This window comes from Lutzomyia longipalpis, chromosome 1, assembly GCF_024334085.1.
Source record: "Lutzomyia longipalpis isolate SR_M1_2022 chromosome 1, ASM2433408v1".
In the NCBI taxonomy this organism is placed as follows: domain Eukaryota; kingdom Metazoa; phylum Arthropoda; class Insecta; order Diptera; family Psychodidae; genus Lutzomyia; species Lutzomyia longipalpis.
Genome location: NC_074707.1, coordinates 14,230,582 through 14,247,526, shown reverse-complemented (window position 1 = coordinate 14,247,526; position 16,945 = coordinate 14,230,582). Strand labels below are relative to the sequence as shown.

The 16,945-nt window shown below is 35.7% G+C and overlaps 3 protein-coding genes across 3 annotated transcripts in view; 1 reads left to right on the top strand and 2 right to left on the bottom strand.

The window, feature by feature from the left end:
• The window catches only part of LOC129791419 (ras-specific guanine nucleotide-releasing factor 2-like), a 59,531-nt gene extending 50,621 nt beyond the window's left edge, over window positions 1-8,910 (bottom strand). Inside the window, exons 1-2 of the mRNA XM_055829591.1 lie at window positions 8,880-8,910; window positions 3,766-4,249 (exon numbers count right to left, since the gene is read on the bottom strand). Coding sequence (XP_055685566.1) covers window positions 3,766-3,855 — 90 coding nt within the window. The 5' untranslated portion in view covers window positions 3,856-4,249; window positions 8,880-8,910. The remainder of the gene's footprint in view (window positions 1-3,765; window positions 4,250-8,879) is intronic.
• Window positions 1-16,945, top strand: part of LOC129792487 (STAM-binding protein-like A) — a 781,560-nt gene that overhangs the window by 599,099 nt on the left and 165,516 nt on the right. The gene's annotated exons all lie outside the window — the stretch shown is intronic.
• On the bottom strand, window positions 10,099-12,968 carry LOC129792193 (facilitated trehalose transporter Tret1-like). The gene is made up of 3 exons (XM_055831015.1): window positions 11,837-12,968; window positions 10,944-11,762; window positions 10,099-10,440 (listed from the first exon to the last, which is right to left on the bottom strand). The coding sequence occupies exons 1-3, from the start codon at window positions 12,259-12,261 to the stop codon at window positions 10,104-10,106; spliced, it is 1,581 nt and encodes a 526-aa protein (XP_055686990.1). The 5' UTR covers window positions 12,262-12,968; the 3' UTR covers window positions 10,099-10,103.

Here is a 16,945-nt window from a genome sequence, read left to right as displayed (position 1 = left end):
GTTATGAGGACAAAACTTTCAAAAATTCCTTCACTCAATTTGTTGAGATTTCAATTAAAATCCACACAAAAGTTTCAAAATTGGAATATGAGAAGTTTAACGAGATCTTTGGAAGTTTTCCTTTCATATCAAAAAGAATTTTCTTTTATTTACTCACAACACATTATGATATATCCCTGGCAATGATGAAGGAAATTCCCACCAAGAGGCCACAATCTTTTACTACTCACCAGACCCAAATTAGAATTTATTATCTTCAACAAGAAAACTCCTCGAGAAGGGATCCACACACAGCGTTAGACTGTCTTCCTGGTCATAAATTGAGAGTGATTTCACTTGCCCCGTACGAGGGTATACCGAAAGCCACCCCAAAAAGTTTTGGTGAAAAGTCCCAAAAGGAGATGGGATTTCTTTTCACCACTTGGGAACTAAAGGGGTCAAAGTGGTTTTTCATCGAAGTTAATCCTCAATTTGGATTTTCTTCTGCTGACTACCAAAGGGTGATGAAAATTCCCATTGATGGAAGAGATTTTCCCACATCAATTTATTACGTGGGAGTTCGGGGAGTTCACAAATCCATACATTCTGCTGTGATTTTATATAAAGCTCTACCTCCTGAAAATTTCTTTATTTTTGCATTTTTTTTAAAGCAACATTTCAAAGTAGATTAAACTATTGGTTAGGATTATATTTTTTGAAGAAGAAAAATATTTAATAAAGCAATAATAAAGTCTGAGAAGAAGCTTTTTTCGGGATTCTCAACTTCTACAGAGGCAATTTAAGGTTTATTCAGGCAGACTCAACGAAATTTTGGGCAATTTTCCACCTCTTTGAACTCCCATTATGTGGAAAATAACCCCAAAAGCGGGGGGCATAAAACACGCACAGCACGACAAACGACGATGGTTTTGTGTTTGTAAAATAAAATAAATTATATAAATTAGCATGAAGTTCATTGTGGGTTTCTTCTGCAAACATTCTTTGATGTTGTGTGAGACTATTCATGCTACATATATGTGTTGTGTACAGTCTTTTGTATTTTGTGATGCTATATTTATTCATCTTCAGCAACTCAAGTTCCACTTTTGGTCTGTATGGAAGTGATGAAGAGACTGAATACAAAATGGGACGCTATACGAATCAGTTATCATTGGTTTGGAGCATTGAATTCATACATCACGTTCTAAATATATTTATGTATATTATGTACAGTACACCAGCATTGATCAGTGGTGGTGCAAAATGTGGAGAAAATGTAAAAAGAACAGCGTAAAAATGGCCAAGTTTTGGTGCTGAAATGTGAGTCTTTCACACCATGAATAAAAATAGCCTAATCAAAATTTCTCAATTCATCCCGAGTCAGTATTATTTCTCATTTATTGACTACGTGGGTGGATTCCCTTGCAAAATCTCTCACAATTTGTTGTGTTTCAGCATGGAATTGTACTGGGTTAAAAAAGTATAGGTACTGTGGAGAAAGGAGAAAAGTCTTTTATACCAGGATCAATTTTCTTTATTAAAATATTGTGGAGCATTATTTTAAGACTCAAGAAAAGCGTAGACAGCAAAATATCCTTTTCACGAACTTTTAATAGGGGAGACCGTGGTTAAAAAAGTCACTTAAGGGTTTAGAAAAAGTTCAAAATATCATATTTACCAAATAGATAACGCGAAATGTATAGCTCATTTCTATAGAAAATTTACTGCTCGATTACTCTTTCTCTAGATCATTTTGTTCTATCTGGCTAGGAAATATGATATTTTAGGCTTTTTCCAAACCCTTAAGTGACTTTATTAGCCCCGGTCTCCCAATGCTTAACAATAATTTATTATGTAATGAAAGTAAATCTTAATTATTTTCTTGAAAATTCGTTGCCTATTAGGTTAAATTTTTTGTGAAATGTTTTGAAATAAAAGATTTGAAATAAAATTAAAATAATAAGCATATAACCCCTTTAAGAAAATCATTTCTAGTCCCTCGTAATCGATTAATTTAATTGTAAAAAAAAATTAACAGCCTCGCATCAGAACTTTTGGGGTTGAGATAATTTGTAAAAGATATTCTGAAAATATTTAAATTTTATCTCACTAACATTTTCATTCGAAATTTTCATCTAAAAGCTCCCGAATTCATTAAAGGATTCTTCATTATTTTAGAGACAGACAGCACGCAATAGCAGTAAGAATTACTAAAAGGTCAACAAGAAGGGTTAAAAGAGGTCAGTGTTAGTGAACCTGGTGAACCTTGATAGTGGACGATAATATCTTGAAAATTATTCTGTATTTTACCCGAATTTATACATTCAATGGCGTGAAAATAATTTGGGTTTTCATCAAGCAACATTATGTAGTATTTTTAGCTGTGATTCTTTCTTCAAAGAATTAGCTGTGATTCTTTCTTCAAAGAAGCACAGCTTCTGTGTACACTCTAAAATGCAAAGTCGTCAGATCGGGCTCAAACTTGGGATGAGCACGAATTAGGGTCCCTACATTCCAAAAAAAGTATGCGCCAACATTTTTCCGTTTGTCCGTCCGGCCGGCCGTCCGGAACCTTTCGCTTAATTACAAGAGAATGGTAATAGATAGAGACTTGCGGTCAACGGCAAAGTTCATATATCGGGTGGAAGACATCCGATTATGAGGTTAAATCCAACCCCCCACCCCCGCGTCCGCCATTTTGAATAACTGTCAAATTTTGTTTTCGCTATATCTCAGCCCCTGTAATAGCTAAAAATCTGAAATTTTTATATGTTGTAGGGGCCATCAAGACCTTTCCAACGATACCTCATTTTCGAAAATCGGCCAAGCCGTTTAGCCAATATGGCCGCCACAATTTTTCATCGAAAATCGGCCATAACTCGAGAACGGCTTGACCGATTTTGATCAAGTCAGGCTCAAATGAAAGATATTAATGAGCCCTACAACTTCCTAGAACATTGCAAGTTCAAAAAATGACCGCAAGTGGCGCTAAAATTGAAAACAAAATTTTCGATGAGTTTTCGATGAATATCTCGAGCACCGCTTTATAGAATTGCTTCAAATTTTGATATGTTATAGTTGACTATAGTATCTATCACCATGCCAAAAATGAAGAAAATCTTTGTAGCCGTTCCGGAGATATCGGGTTTTAAAGTTTACATGTCATATCTTGACTTGCATAAGTCCAACGCCCCGCGAAACGGGGCGTTTTATATATAAATATATAAAAGTAAAGTAAAAAATATATAAATATAAATATATATATATATATATATATATATATGTATAACATATAAAAATGCAAAGATAAAAATTAAATAAAGCATGGATGGAACAGTATAAAGCGAAAGAACGGTAAGTAAAACTTACGGGCTGTGATTCTTTCTTTGCCAGTGAAATGTGAAGATGGCTGAAAATTGAGGATGGGCAAATTTTGAGGAGAGATTTACTCGTGAGCCGAATCACAGCCAACGCCCGTCACGATTAAGGCTTTCTTCAAAATTTCTGTGCGTTGGCTGTGATTCGGCTCGCGAGTAAATCTCTCCTCAAAATTTGCCCATCCTCAATTTTCAGCCATCTTCACATTTCACTGACAAAGAAAGAATCACAGCCCGTAAGTTTTACTTACCGTTCTTTCGCTTTATACTGTTCCATCCATGCTTTTTTTAATTTTTATCTTTGCATTTTTATATGTTATATATATATATATTTTATTTAATTTTCCTAAAATGTCATGCTATGATATATTTTTGGAAGGTTTTTAGTGGAATAATAAAATAAACTCACCATTGAGTGATCATAGGACGCTCGATCGGAGAGCATAATCACTTGATTTTCATTCACCCGAACGGATCTCTGCATCTTGGGGCTCAGCATTTAATACGACGGTTGATGAGAAGTATGTAGGCGAAGTGAAGAGGAGATTTTTCTCTTCTTTTTGATAATTTCTTTTCCTTCACGGACGATTAAAGCCGCTTTAGTGCTGATTTTTTTTTGCTGAGCAGCACCGTTCTTAGTCTCCGTTTAAATCCTCTTCCAAATGTTGACTTTTATCCACACAATGGGGAATTTCACGTGCACACAGGAGGATTAATTGGCACGATGGCAGCACGTATATTTCACATTGAGTTTCATCACTTTCATTTTGTCTGTTTGCACTAAGGTGGGATACATTTTTACGCACATCCTCGCACCACCCGGAGCCAACACCAGTAGCTTTGGCAACGCGGAGAGAGAACCTCTGTGTGGAGCACCGTATAAGCTTTTTTACCTACAGTTTTCAATTTGATATTACACTCCTGTGGAATTTATGACATCACAAATTCATTCTTGAGCCTCATTTCGCTGCGTAGACGTGATACTTATGAGGGGGTGGGAAAATGACATAGATTTCACGTTGGGGGTGGGAAGAATGAACTAACGCGCAAGGTCTCAACAGAAGGACACTCCCGAAGAAATTCGCGGGGAATTTCACTGAACTGTGACGATTGTGATGAATTTGTCCCTCAGGATGTGTCACACTTCACCCTTCAATTCACCCACCAGAATTTCATCTCATTTGTCTCTGTCCACAGCCCCCGGGCACAAGCACCGGGGTAGTGTATGATGATGGTGCTTAAAAGCCCAGCATTTTCCAGTGACAAAACCACCATTTGCACCCAAAAAGGCACAATGTTCCTAATGAGGAAAAATAGGGAGAATAAAAGAGGGGGCAACCAGGGTGGGTTGGGTGCGGGAATTTAATTAACTTTCCCACCCCCACCGTGCAATTTCTCATACAGGCAGCCTTTTAAAAATGTACATAATACAACATATATTGGAGAATACCGAAGAGGAGCCAGCCCCCGTGAACCAGGGGGAGGGTTTGAATTATTCAAACAAATCATAACGAAGAGAATGTTACATATTTGGTCCCCGCACCTAAATTTACCTTTTCCAGGCAAACATACGGTACACACCGCCTCTCTCGGACCTTGGGATCTGAATCATCCACATGTAGCACCCATCGTGGTAGCACCAGATGCAGAGGGAATAAAATAGAAGAACCAAATGCTTAGCGCGGGTGAGAATACTCACATTTTTTCCCACAAAATGTTTCAAACTCCTACGGAAAATTTAATTTACTCCAGGAAAACTTTATTAGTAATTTGTGCAAAATTTATATTGCTAATTGAATACACTCTCTGTCATGTAAAACTTTTACTATTGACTTTCAATTTAATGACATGCAGGTGTGTTAAAAGTTGACAACATCCTGAAGCTTCAGAATTTACAAATGTAATAAAATAGATGCCTGTGGACTTTAAACTTTTCAGGATTCTCTTAAATAAAGCTAAAAGTCTGAACAAATAAAATGGAAAACTTTTAATAAAACTTTAGGTAGAATTCTTTTTATTTTTCAAACTTTAAAGAATTTTTATTAACTCAATAGTTGAGTTGGAAAAACTACCAAATAACAGCTCAACTTTTTTTTGAGAAACTTCTGTATTCATTTTCCAATTTTCTTAAGAGCAAGTTGACATGTTATCGTGTAATTTAAAACAAGTATATTTTTGCATACGAATGCTTGTCAATTTTCATCTGAAATACATAACTAACATAAATGCAATTCATGTCGTTTTTCTATGTAACTTCAAACCACATAATATCACAAATACATACCTACATACATTAGCAAAGTATAAAGTTTAGCTACATAGATTTCTCTTGTGGTGAAGAGAAAGTAAATGGTAAAGAAATTTAAAATGATCGAAAATTTATGCAGAGCCAGCGAAGCATTTACTCCTGCTGACTTTCAAACATTTGGAAGACTTCCTAAAATGTTTTCGACACTTGTTAAATCTTGAATAACGCCTCAAAATGGAAAAGTTTTCCAGAAGAATTTTCCTCATCTCTCCTCAAACATGCTTTTAGGGATTTAATTAACAACAAGAAAAGAATGAAAGAATCACAGTTGAAAATAAAAAATGTATTCTTTTTGACAAACTTCTTCTAACGGAATTTTAAAGAATTTCTATAAAATTTTCTTTTTTTGGGGGAAACCTTGGTAAAACTTTTGAAAGAGCTTTTACGCCTTTCATGGCTCTCACCATGACGCTATATGAGAGTTAATTATAATCTAAAATGAATATTTCATAGAGTGAAATTGATGGGAAGTTGGGTGAAAACTGTGTATCATTGTCGTTTAAAATTAATTTTAATGGTACTTTAGAGACACCACAAACGGCATCTTTTGCCTATAAATTCTACCCATAAATCCTCACAAATTGCCACCGATATTGCTGAAAGTTTTTTTTTATTGAATGAATTTATATAGGAAGTTCTGACATTTCATGAACTTGGAAAAAAAAAACATAATAAAGAGCTTTCATGGGCTTTTTCGTTCATTGTGCCTTCGTGGAAAGAAGCACACAGTATGGAAAATTTCACATTTTGTTCCTTTTTTTTGTACGGCGGAAGAACAAAAACCAATAAAATGATTATTTCCGCAGAGGTTTTTGCAAGAAAGACTCCAAGGCGAATTTAATGGTGCATTTGGATTTCAATCTCGTACAACACACGTCCTGGGCTTAATCTTTTAGTCCATTTGGCTAAATTGGAAAACAATAGCTACACAATATAAGCGCACAATGTGATGTATCCTACATAGCCAACTAAAGGTGAATTATTAAAGCCCTTTCACTAAAACTGATTTGATATGAACAAATGGATGACTTTTTTTTGAAGAGCCAGCACAAAATGTCCCCAAATCGAATACAAAGGGATGGGAGGTTGAGTGTGGGTGGCACCAGCATAATGGTCGATTATAGTGAATTTAATTAACTGACGACATTGTTGATTGGTGGGTGGTTTGGGACGGGGGGTGGAGGTTGGTGTTGCGACGTGTTTTCCTCGTACAAATGACAGGATGGGAATGAAACGACATAGCAAGATCGTGGAAATGGAGACGTTCACCTTGACATCGTTCTAAGACGAATAAATACTCCAAAAAGGTTGATTTGTTGCCCTTGTTCCTTTGTTCTTCCAGATAAATTTCTTCCTTTTCATTTCACTGGAAGACCTTTTTTGAGAAGGAACTCACAATGAACCTTGAGGAGCTTTTTGATTATTTATATATAGTTGCAAAGAAATCATCTAAAAAGTCAACAAAACAGGAAATTGGCTATTGAAGTTTTTGGTATCCTGTAGTTTTTTTTTTGGACTGAATTGTTCTTTTGATTTTTTTGCTTTCATTTAAAGAATTGTTGAATATTTTCTCATGACTATTTTATTTTAATATTTAAATAAATCGCAATATTAGTATTTTTATAATGAAAAAATTATTAATTTGACAATTTAGAGTTGCTAATACTTATATGTCTTTAACGTGATTATAGAATAGACTTTTGTATGAAATTAAAATAAATTTTCCTGTTAAAATTATTCATGATAAACATTCGAGGACTAAACCCGCGTAATGTAATAAAACGATCACTACATAGAACGTTTATTTATTTTTAGAACATTACACAGTACTGATACTAATCAATAAATCCCTAATTACATGATAATTTATTCGGGAAAATTATCCGAATAGCTTAAATGACAAAGGCTTAAAAAAGCTCCAAAAATATTCTTTTTTGTAACTTTTTTTCAAAGAATTTCTTGAATTTTGTTCACCTTTTAAGTCTCATATTAAGACAATAAGAATTAAATAATTTTTCACTTTTCAACAAAATTGAAAATTCATCCATTCCCCTTAAAGAAAAGTTGTCTGAAAACTTTTAGGCTTATTAAATATTCCACAAGTCAATGCCAATTTACAAACTTCTTCAAAAAGCTCAAAATATTTAAATTGTTCGGGAAAGCCCCACCCTCCCATTGATAAAATATTTAAAAGAAATTGCCAAACTACCTCGCAATGAGAGTAAGAGAAAATTGAATTTAACGAAGGAAAATTATTTATCATTGAAAGCTTATGCCGAATTTTCCTCATTGCAATTTTCGACTCAATTACAGGTGAGAATGGGCAGAAAATTTTCCAAATCAAGAGCAAGGTAAAAGCAGGTGAAAGCTGATGCCGAAGAAATACCTAAAGTTGGATTTTCGTGTGACTCTGAAGCCATGGAGCTTTTTGCGCGATAGAGAAAATGTAATTAAGGCCCTTCGAGGTGGTTCTGTATGTGAGGCTTTTGAGGTGGGATGATATAAAAAAAAGAGCGAGGAGGTTGGATGTTCTATTAATAATTCGGATCCACTCGGTCTGGGGGAATGCGCGGAAAGGTGACTTTATGGACTGGAAAAAGTTCAGGCTCTCTGAAACAGAATCCCCTGTATACCCCATATCAAGAAAGCTCACACCCCCACCCTCCATTTTGTGCCCTTCAATCCTAATCTTCAGCAACTGACAAAACCCCTCGGAGCACCACTCTGACGCTCTGGCATGAATACTATATGAGTCCTCCATCAATTTTACACGGATTAATTTTCCCTCAAAAATCCATCTTACCGTCGGGAGACTTTACTCAAATACCACACCACAGAAAAGGACAAGCTTCTTGGTGTTCAGTTGGCAGCCACAGAGCAGGGTGGACACTAGCACAGTTTTACATAGATGGGTTATAGCGTGAAAAGCGCCTGTTGCATCACACTCCCCACCTACACACGGTGGCGCAAAGTTTTCAAAAGTCTACCGCTCATTTTTTTACGACGAAAAATCCATTTGAATCCCCGGGAAAATGGTGAAGGAGCTTTGATGAAAATTTGATGAGGAGACTAATGAAAAATGAATGATAAAACCTGCAGAAGGAAGGGTGTGTTTTCCTTTTCCAAATATCAAGTGCACCAAGATAAATTTTCCACCTCGCGTAAGGACGAATTTTCCCAAATTTATAATCAGAAATACTTTTTTTCACACACACCTTTTAATTCCTTTATTTACTGCAAACTTTCTGATTGCTACCTTTTAAAGCTTTTAAATTAAAACAGAATAACTGAGGAAATGCTCCGGGAGGATGCGAAAAGCACGCGTTAACGGCAAAGAGTGATAAATGAGAAACTATATATTGTGTGCTTTTTTTCTGAGAGTGTGAAATTACAATGAATCGAACAGGTGGTTAAACTTCCGCTTTTTCCGTGTGAAACACTCAGAGGACGAATAGCGACTGAAACGAGCTTCAGTGGTGGAGCTTTGAACGTCACACACGCACACACCAAAAGCTCCCGGTGAAGCGGACTTGCGGCGGGGAAGCTCAGATGGAGCTTCGAATGCGCAACAAGAGATTTCCCATCATCCACCATGTCGCGCACACATTGAAATGTTCACGGGGTGAGATTTACACGCAGAGGGTGTGGGGTCTCTCTCAGACGTGTATACCTGTGGCATGCAAAGGAGGCCCAGAGGGGGAGGCTGAACGGATCAAAGCTCCTCGTTTTAGCCGCACACACACACAAACACTCAACACGAAAGCTACACTCAAAGTTGCAAAGTAAACATACCATAATGTTGCTCTCTCCGTGTAATGTGAGCAGAAAAGATATATAGAATTTTTGGATGGGTTGGGAGAGAGTTCATATTGGACCGAATTGGCCTCATCATCTTGCTAGAAAAGGCGCATAAGCAAAGCAAAATCAGTGAAATATTCACATCAGGCTTTTCTCATTCCTATATAGCTCTCTCCATTGCTCTATGTACATATATCAACCCCAAAAATACTCAAAATAACTCATTAATGATCCCCAATGAATGTCTTTTCCATTGGGGATGTGAGGACAATTCCTTGTGGATTACTTTAAAAATGTTTCAATTGCTTATTTTCTTTCTTAAAAAAGTCCTTCAATGAAAGAAAAATTTAAGTAAAAATGAATTTCTTTAAAACTAAATCTAAAATCTTTGAATATATTTTGGTTATGTTCACAAATTAGGCCTTAACTAGAAGCATGTTAGTGGAATTATAAAAAAAAATGTTGTTACAACAACGGATACCTTGGTAATTGGCAAAGACCCTTGTTTTTCCATGAACATACATAGTTTATGTATAAGAACATCTCTCAATTATAACGGAAAATTGCAAAAAAAAAATGTTTTTAATAAAATATCCAAAATATATAGCACAGAATTATCAAAAAACCTTTAAATTAATTAACTAGTCTTTATTAAAACCTTTATTATCATATCTACATGATCCATTCTCTGCAATTGTTTCAATTTTCTCAGAAACATGATCGCAAGATTTTCTCCTTATATTGATATTTGTGAGTTTTTGCGTTGAGAAGTGAATTTCAATGTCTTCCAGGGAACAATTCTCAGTCTCTGGCAGAAAGAAGTAGAAGAAGACAAAGGCAAGAACTGCTACTGAACCATAAAACCAAATTATTCCATCCAAGCCGAGTCCACGTTCTAAATCCAAATATGTTTTTGTTGAAATGAATATCATAACGTAGTAGAGAGCAGCAACTAAACCTGCTGAAGTAGCGCGAGCTCTGCAAACAAAATTATTTGTTAAAACTATTGTAAAAGGAGTTTATTCGTTCCAGTATGGATTCATTCGAGGAAAATTTTGGGGCTAAATTTTAAATATAAAATACTTTATCAGAACTTATAGATGAAATATCAGTGCGAATGTTTCATGCGTTTAAAGTGACCTAAAAGCCCAATTGCGGCCCTATGTTATTTGCATTTTTGATTTTTTTTTCTTTACTGAATTTTCAGAATTTTCCCAACTAAATCTCAATAGAAAATATTAAGATTTTTGGCGATTTCTTGTTCTTTGATTGTTCTTTGATTGTTTGATTGATTCTAAAAAAAATTAAGTCTAGATAAATTCCTAGAATGAGGTCAAAACCTTATTTAAAAGAATTAACTCCTTTGAAAAAATATAATTCTTTGTGCAAATATTAAGAGCTCTCGGAAATCTCAGAAACAAAGGCCGAAAGAAGAATATCTCACAATTGAAAGAGACCTTTCAGATAAACAATAAACTTACTTGAATGGAAAAACTTCACTGAGGAGCATCCATGGCACAGGAGTCATGCCAATGCTTGTGATGAAGGAAAGTGAAAAAAACATAATCATGGGAAAGATTCCATTTCCAGGTACTTCATCGTGCTTTTCAAATGAACTCCAACCCCGCGGGAGAATCATATTAGCATAGAATCCGAGAGCAATGCTACAGGCTGCTGTCCCAGCTATTGAAACTAGGGCTGTTGGTCGTTTTCCTAGCATCTTCACGCCAATTGTGCAGACAATATTTGCGAGGAATTTCAGCAGAGCTGTCACTACGGCAGCCCAATTTGGATTCACAGGAACACCATAAGCTTGGAAGATTTGAACGAGGTACGGACGCATCCCAGACATTCCACTGAATTGGCAGAAGAGGAAGAACATGGTGACGACAAATACTGGCTTAAGAGTTCGTTTTCTTGTTAATTCTTTGAGCTTATCAATTAGTGTTGGTGGAGGATGGATGCACGTTTGATCCGCCTTCTGACACGGGTTGCACCGACTGCTATTGATGCTGTAGCGCTGCAGTTCTAGGAATTCCTTCTCAACTGTTTCTGCATCAACCCACCCCCTGAGCCACTGCAGGGATTTCATAGCTTGTTTCTCTCGGCCACGTGATATGAGCCAAAGGGGTGTTTCGGGTATAAAACAAATTGCAACAACTGTGAAAATGGGAATTGTAAGGCAAACAAGAGCTGCTTCACGCCATGTGACTAGAGTTCCAAGAAGGTATCCAATAAAGAAGCCAAGAGTTGCGGCAACTCCTGCGCTTGATGTCAAGATTCCTCGAATAGCTGGTTGACTAGCAAGAATCCAGAAAAAAAATTTAAAAAAAGATTTTTTGAATTAAAACGATTGAAACTTCGGCCATTTTACCATATTTCTCCAACATATGTAACTACAGGAGCATCCATGAATCCCGTTCCTAGACCTAGTAGAATTGACGCCAGGTACATGTGATGCACAGACGTGGCGAAATGGAGGATTAGCCAGGCTACAATGTGGGGTAAATTAACTAAAATCATGGCATTCTTCCTGCCAATGGGTTCAGTCACCCATCCTGATAGGATGCTCCCAATTGGCGTACAAATGAACGCCAATGATCCAAACCAAGAAGCCTCCTCGGGGGTGAAATGGAAAATTTCCTCTTCTTTGCTCTCAACAGTTCCAAGAAGGGGAGGGATGGCGATTGTTGGGAATGTTGCTGATAGGCCAACATGTATCATGAGCAGATTTTTGGCACTTGTTGCCAAAATTTGAGGAAGGTACATGCGAAATTTACTAATTTTCTCCTCAACCATCTTTCACAAACTAAAAGTTCTTTCCTCTTTAGAATTTTTCCTTTAACAAATAAACTGCCTCTGAAGGCAAACTTCATGAACTCTTTACAACATACAAGATGTTAAGCACTATGTGTTCACTTTTGTAATATTTCTTAACATAAATTCACAATTTGATGTCAAGTGCAGTATATTCCAACAGGTAGGTATATCCACTATATTCACAAGGTTTAATTCTTGATGTTTTTTCCTTAATAAATTATTCAAAATTCTTAACAATTTGGCACGAAAATCACGACAAATTCTTTTTAACACAATTTTACAAATTTCAGGAATGCTAAGAATGTTTTTTTATAGAATATTTCAGATGATTTCCTCACGTTATGAACACCACAGAACGACTGACAAGCTTTAAGAATTTTTCAAACAGTTCGTGTGTAAAAAAAACTATTTTCTCTTACGCATTTCACCAAATCATTGCCAAGGGCAAGAATTTTGTTGTTAAAACTGCGAAGGGAATTAATTTTGTTATTCGTGTTTGGAGTAGTAAAAAATGTTCTTGAATTGCAAAAGATCGCAAAAGATTTCATGCGACAGGTGCCCTTGAACTTGAGATAAATATCTTTTCATGCGAATGTATCCGCAATAATTAGATTTATGGAAAATCCCGAGAGAAAGTAATGAATGAATATTATTTGTACTTCACGAATGAGTGTTAGAAGCAAACTAAATCTAGTTAGAATCAAAGTCATTGCGTTAGATGCAAAAACTGTCCCACCACCGACTGAAAATATCTGCTATGTTAGAATACAAAATATATGAGTAAGAACATGAATAGTGGGAGAACATCGTGCGGAACGTCATGTACAGGTGAAAGAAGATGCTCACAGCTCATAGTGTCTGGATTACCTTCACCAGTAAATCTGAAAGCTTGCATGGAGAACGTCTAACTGTGAGTAATGAAGGCTAAAAGCTCCAACAGAATGCATAGTTTACATATAAGTTTTGCACTCAAAAACGGGAATTATGTTTTGTTTTCTAAATGAGTTAGCTTTTTAGGTCAGTCTTGTAACAACGATGAATTTTCATTCAGCTGTAATAATTTTTTTTAAGTTGTGTTCTACATCTCTCTTTTCTGAGGAATTTGATTGTTGGTTTCCTTAATAGAAAGCAACGAAAATATTTTTTTATTGCCTCCTTGTTCTAGAAAAATAATTCCAAATTCTAAATAAGAATAGAAGAAAGTCAATCATAACGCGTCCAGTTATAACAGTTGGTGTCCCACAACGTATAGAAGTTTGTTTATGCGTTGTAATACTATTTGTGAGCAGAAAGTAGGCAAAGGTGATTTTTTTGTGAACTTCAGTAATTTGATGCAAAAAATGGTTATATCTCTGGTTCTATAAGACCTACAGAAATTTCTTGACTAGTTATGGAAAGGTATTGAAATAAGCTATAATCTGACATATGCTTCGATACATTTCAAGGTCACCTCTAGAACACAAAATGGCGGATTTTTGTTTCACCAAAACAGTTTTTGGCATTTTTTATCCTGAAGGAATGATTCTAGAGGTTTCTTATGTTCTAGAAAGTTGTAGACTTTTGCAAAACCTTTAATTTGCTACTAAGTTGAGCAAAATCTGACAAGCCGTTCAGGAGAAATGGCTATTAGAACTTTTCAAATTCAAGAATTTTTCAAACTGCGATATCTTCTAAACGGCGACATAGATTTCTTTATTTTCGGACTGGTGAAAGATATTGAGTCAGGCTACAACATATCAAAATTTAAAAGATTTGCCTAATGGGGATTCGGAGATATTGCCCCTTAAAGTTAGGCAATTTTTGTTTTTGATTTTAGCGCCTCTTGCGGATGTTTTTGGAACTTGAAATGTTCTAGACAGTTGTAGGGCTTCTTGAAATCTTTCATTTGATACCAAGATGGTCAAAATCGGTTAAGCCGTTCTCGAGTTATATTGAAAAAACACTTTTTACTTTAGGCCGCTATATTTGCTAAACCGCTTGACCGATTTTCAAGTATGAATTATCGATGAAAATGTCTCACTGAGCTCTACAACATACTAAAATTTCAGACCTCTAGCTGTAAGGGAAGTGGTTGACGGTAGTTCAAAATGGCAGATGGCGGCCATCTTGGATTTTGAAAATGCGAAAAAATGAAATTTTATACCCACATTTCTATAGAAAACTTCAAACCGGAAGTCTCTATCTGTTACCGTTCTTGAGATATAAGGAAAATTTTGCGCACCGGCAGGACGGCAGGACGGCAGGACGGCAGGCCGGCCGGATCAAAAATTTTCCACCATCATTTTCGTAATGTGGGATGTCTAAAACGTGCTCATACCAAGTTTGAGCTCGATCTGAGGTGGTCGGAAAATCCGACGATTACAATACTTGGTGTTGGCCACGAAGTGGAACACCAACTAATAGAATTTTGATAAGAAAGATTATCAAAAAGTTTCAATTATTATATGATTAAAGACCTTAATAACGGATGTAGATCATAAATTATTATTTAAAAAAATGGAAGAATTTCCCAGATATAAAGAAAATGACTCATTTTGAGAAAACTCCAATAAATAATTTGTACACGAGTTTGTCGAAGTTTGTAAGTCTTAAATATTTTTTAACATTATAAATAAATTTTATTGCCTCAGCAAACTGGTGCTTTACACATTTTTGGAAGCAAATATCCAGGTGGAAAAGAGTTTAAACTTATTTAAAATTGAAAAAAATAATTTTTAATCTCCAAGCTCGTCATCTTAAGAATAATAATTCTGTTATTATTTGTTAAAGAATTCATTTGGAGAAAAATGTCTTAAATTCGTCTGTTTATTCATTTTGGAATCAATGGTGTTGTGAGCCTCAAATGAGTAAACTCCTTTCCTGTCCCTTAAGATTTTTTTCTCAGATCAATTTATTAAATTTTTGGCTAAAGGTCAAAATAATTTCAATTTACTTTTAACCTAGAAGGGGTTCTAATGTGCGTTTGAAATTTATATTTGTTAAAAAAATTGAGAAAAAAAACACGAATTGACATAGAGGCTAAAATTATAAACCCAAATAATTTTAAACAAATCATCGAGAGCTGCATTTATGTGCATATATTTCAGGTATATACATATTCAATACTTCCCATAACGCTCAGAAATAATTACAGTGTTTTCACTCAATTATTTTGATAAAATCTAGAAATTAACTTTACGCAACGTATAGATCTGAATGAATTAGGTGTGGAGAAAATAGTGGAAAATAGTGAAGCAAAAATGGGAAAAAATTGCGTGGCTTAGAGAAAATCTTTCCATATATCATTTACCTTCCTAAAACGCATTAATTGATTAAAGATTATAGGTTTGTAAAATGGCTAAAAATGCAATTAAAGTTCCATTTAAAAAGCAGAATAGTTTAACCTATATATCATAAATCTCTGGCGGTATTCTAAGATAAATATAAAGATCAAAATAAAGAAAAAAACCAAGATTTGGTATTCTACTTTAAAATTCCAAGAAATTTTCAGGATAATCTTGGAAATTCAAAATATTTCAAGATTTGGTATTCTAAGATAGAGATTTACGGTCGAACCATAACCTAAAAATCTTGTTTCTCCATACAACTTCCAAGACTTTTAGTATTCTGAGATACGCATCAAAATCAAAATAAAGATTTACAAAATGACTTGTCAAAAGAGACTTGGATAAAAATATTCCAAGATTTTGTATTCTACGATAGAGATTTACGGTCTTATTATAACGTAAATTGTCTTGGATTTATGTGAAATTCCAAGACGGTTTTGGGGTCCTTTGAAAAATTGGTTTTCAAATGAGGTAAAGGCAAAGTAAATTCAGTATGGGAGATATGAAAACTCTTGTACAAATATGGGATGCAGATACAAAATGACGGGTTTTTGCCGGAATTGTGTTCACTCCATCTTGCTAATGATAGAGTGACCTCCGGGTTGTACCAGGATTGTCAAATCTTGGACAAATACGTGATGTTGGTGCAAAATTTTTTGTTTTTCACTGGAATTGTGGTCACTTCTTCTTTGTAATGGTGGAGTGACCTCCGGATTGGGGATCTCATCCCCGGATTGTCACATCCTGGACAATCCTGGGATGCTGGTGCAAAAATGTTTGTTTTTTGCCGGAATTATGGTCACTTCTCCTTTGTAATGATAAAGTGACCTCCAGATTGGGGATCTCATCCCAGGATTGTCACATCCTGGACAATCCTGGGATGCTGGTGCAAAATTGTGGGTTTTTCGACGGAATTGTGGTCACTCCTGATTGGTAATGATGGAGTGACCTCCAGATTGAGGCTCTCATCCCAGGATTATCAAGTCCTGGACAATTAGGGGATGCTGGTGCAAAATTGTGGGTTTTTCGACGGAATTATGGTCACTTCCTATTAGTAATGTTGGAGTGACCACTACTCTGGCGAAAAAACCACAATTTTGCACCAGCATTCCCTAATTGTCCAGGGCTTGATAGTTCTGGGATGAAATCCCTAGTCCGGAGGTCACTTTATCATTACCAATGAGAAGTGACCACAATTCCGGCGAAAAACAAACATTTTTGCACCAGCATCCCAGGATTGTCCAGGATGTGACAATCCGGGGATGAGATGCCCAATCCGGAGATCACTTTATCATTACCAATGAGAAGTGACCACTAATCCTGGAAAAAAATTAAAA

Bases quoted from the DNA above. Each gene is read 5' to 3' on its own strand.
- LOC129792193 (XM_055831015.1), bottom strand. From the start codon at position 12,261: ATGGTTGAGGAGAAAATTAGTAAATTTCGCATGTACCTTCCTCAAATT. The intron at 11,763-11,836 runs GTAAAATGGCCG...GATTCTTGCTAG, and splicing joins ACATATGTTGGAGAAATATG to TCAACCAGCTATTCGAGGAA. The intron at 10,441-10,943 runs GTAAGTTTATTG...TTTTGTTTGCAG, and splicing joins AGTGAAGTTTTTCCATTCAA to AGCTCGCGCTACTTCAGCAG.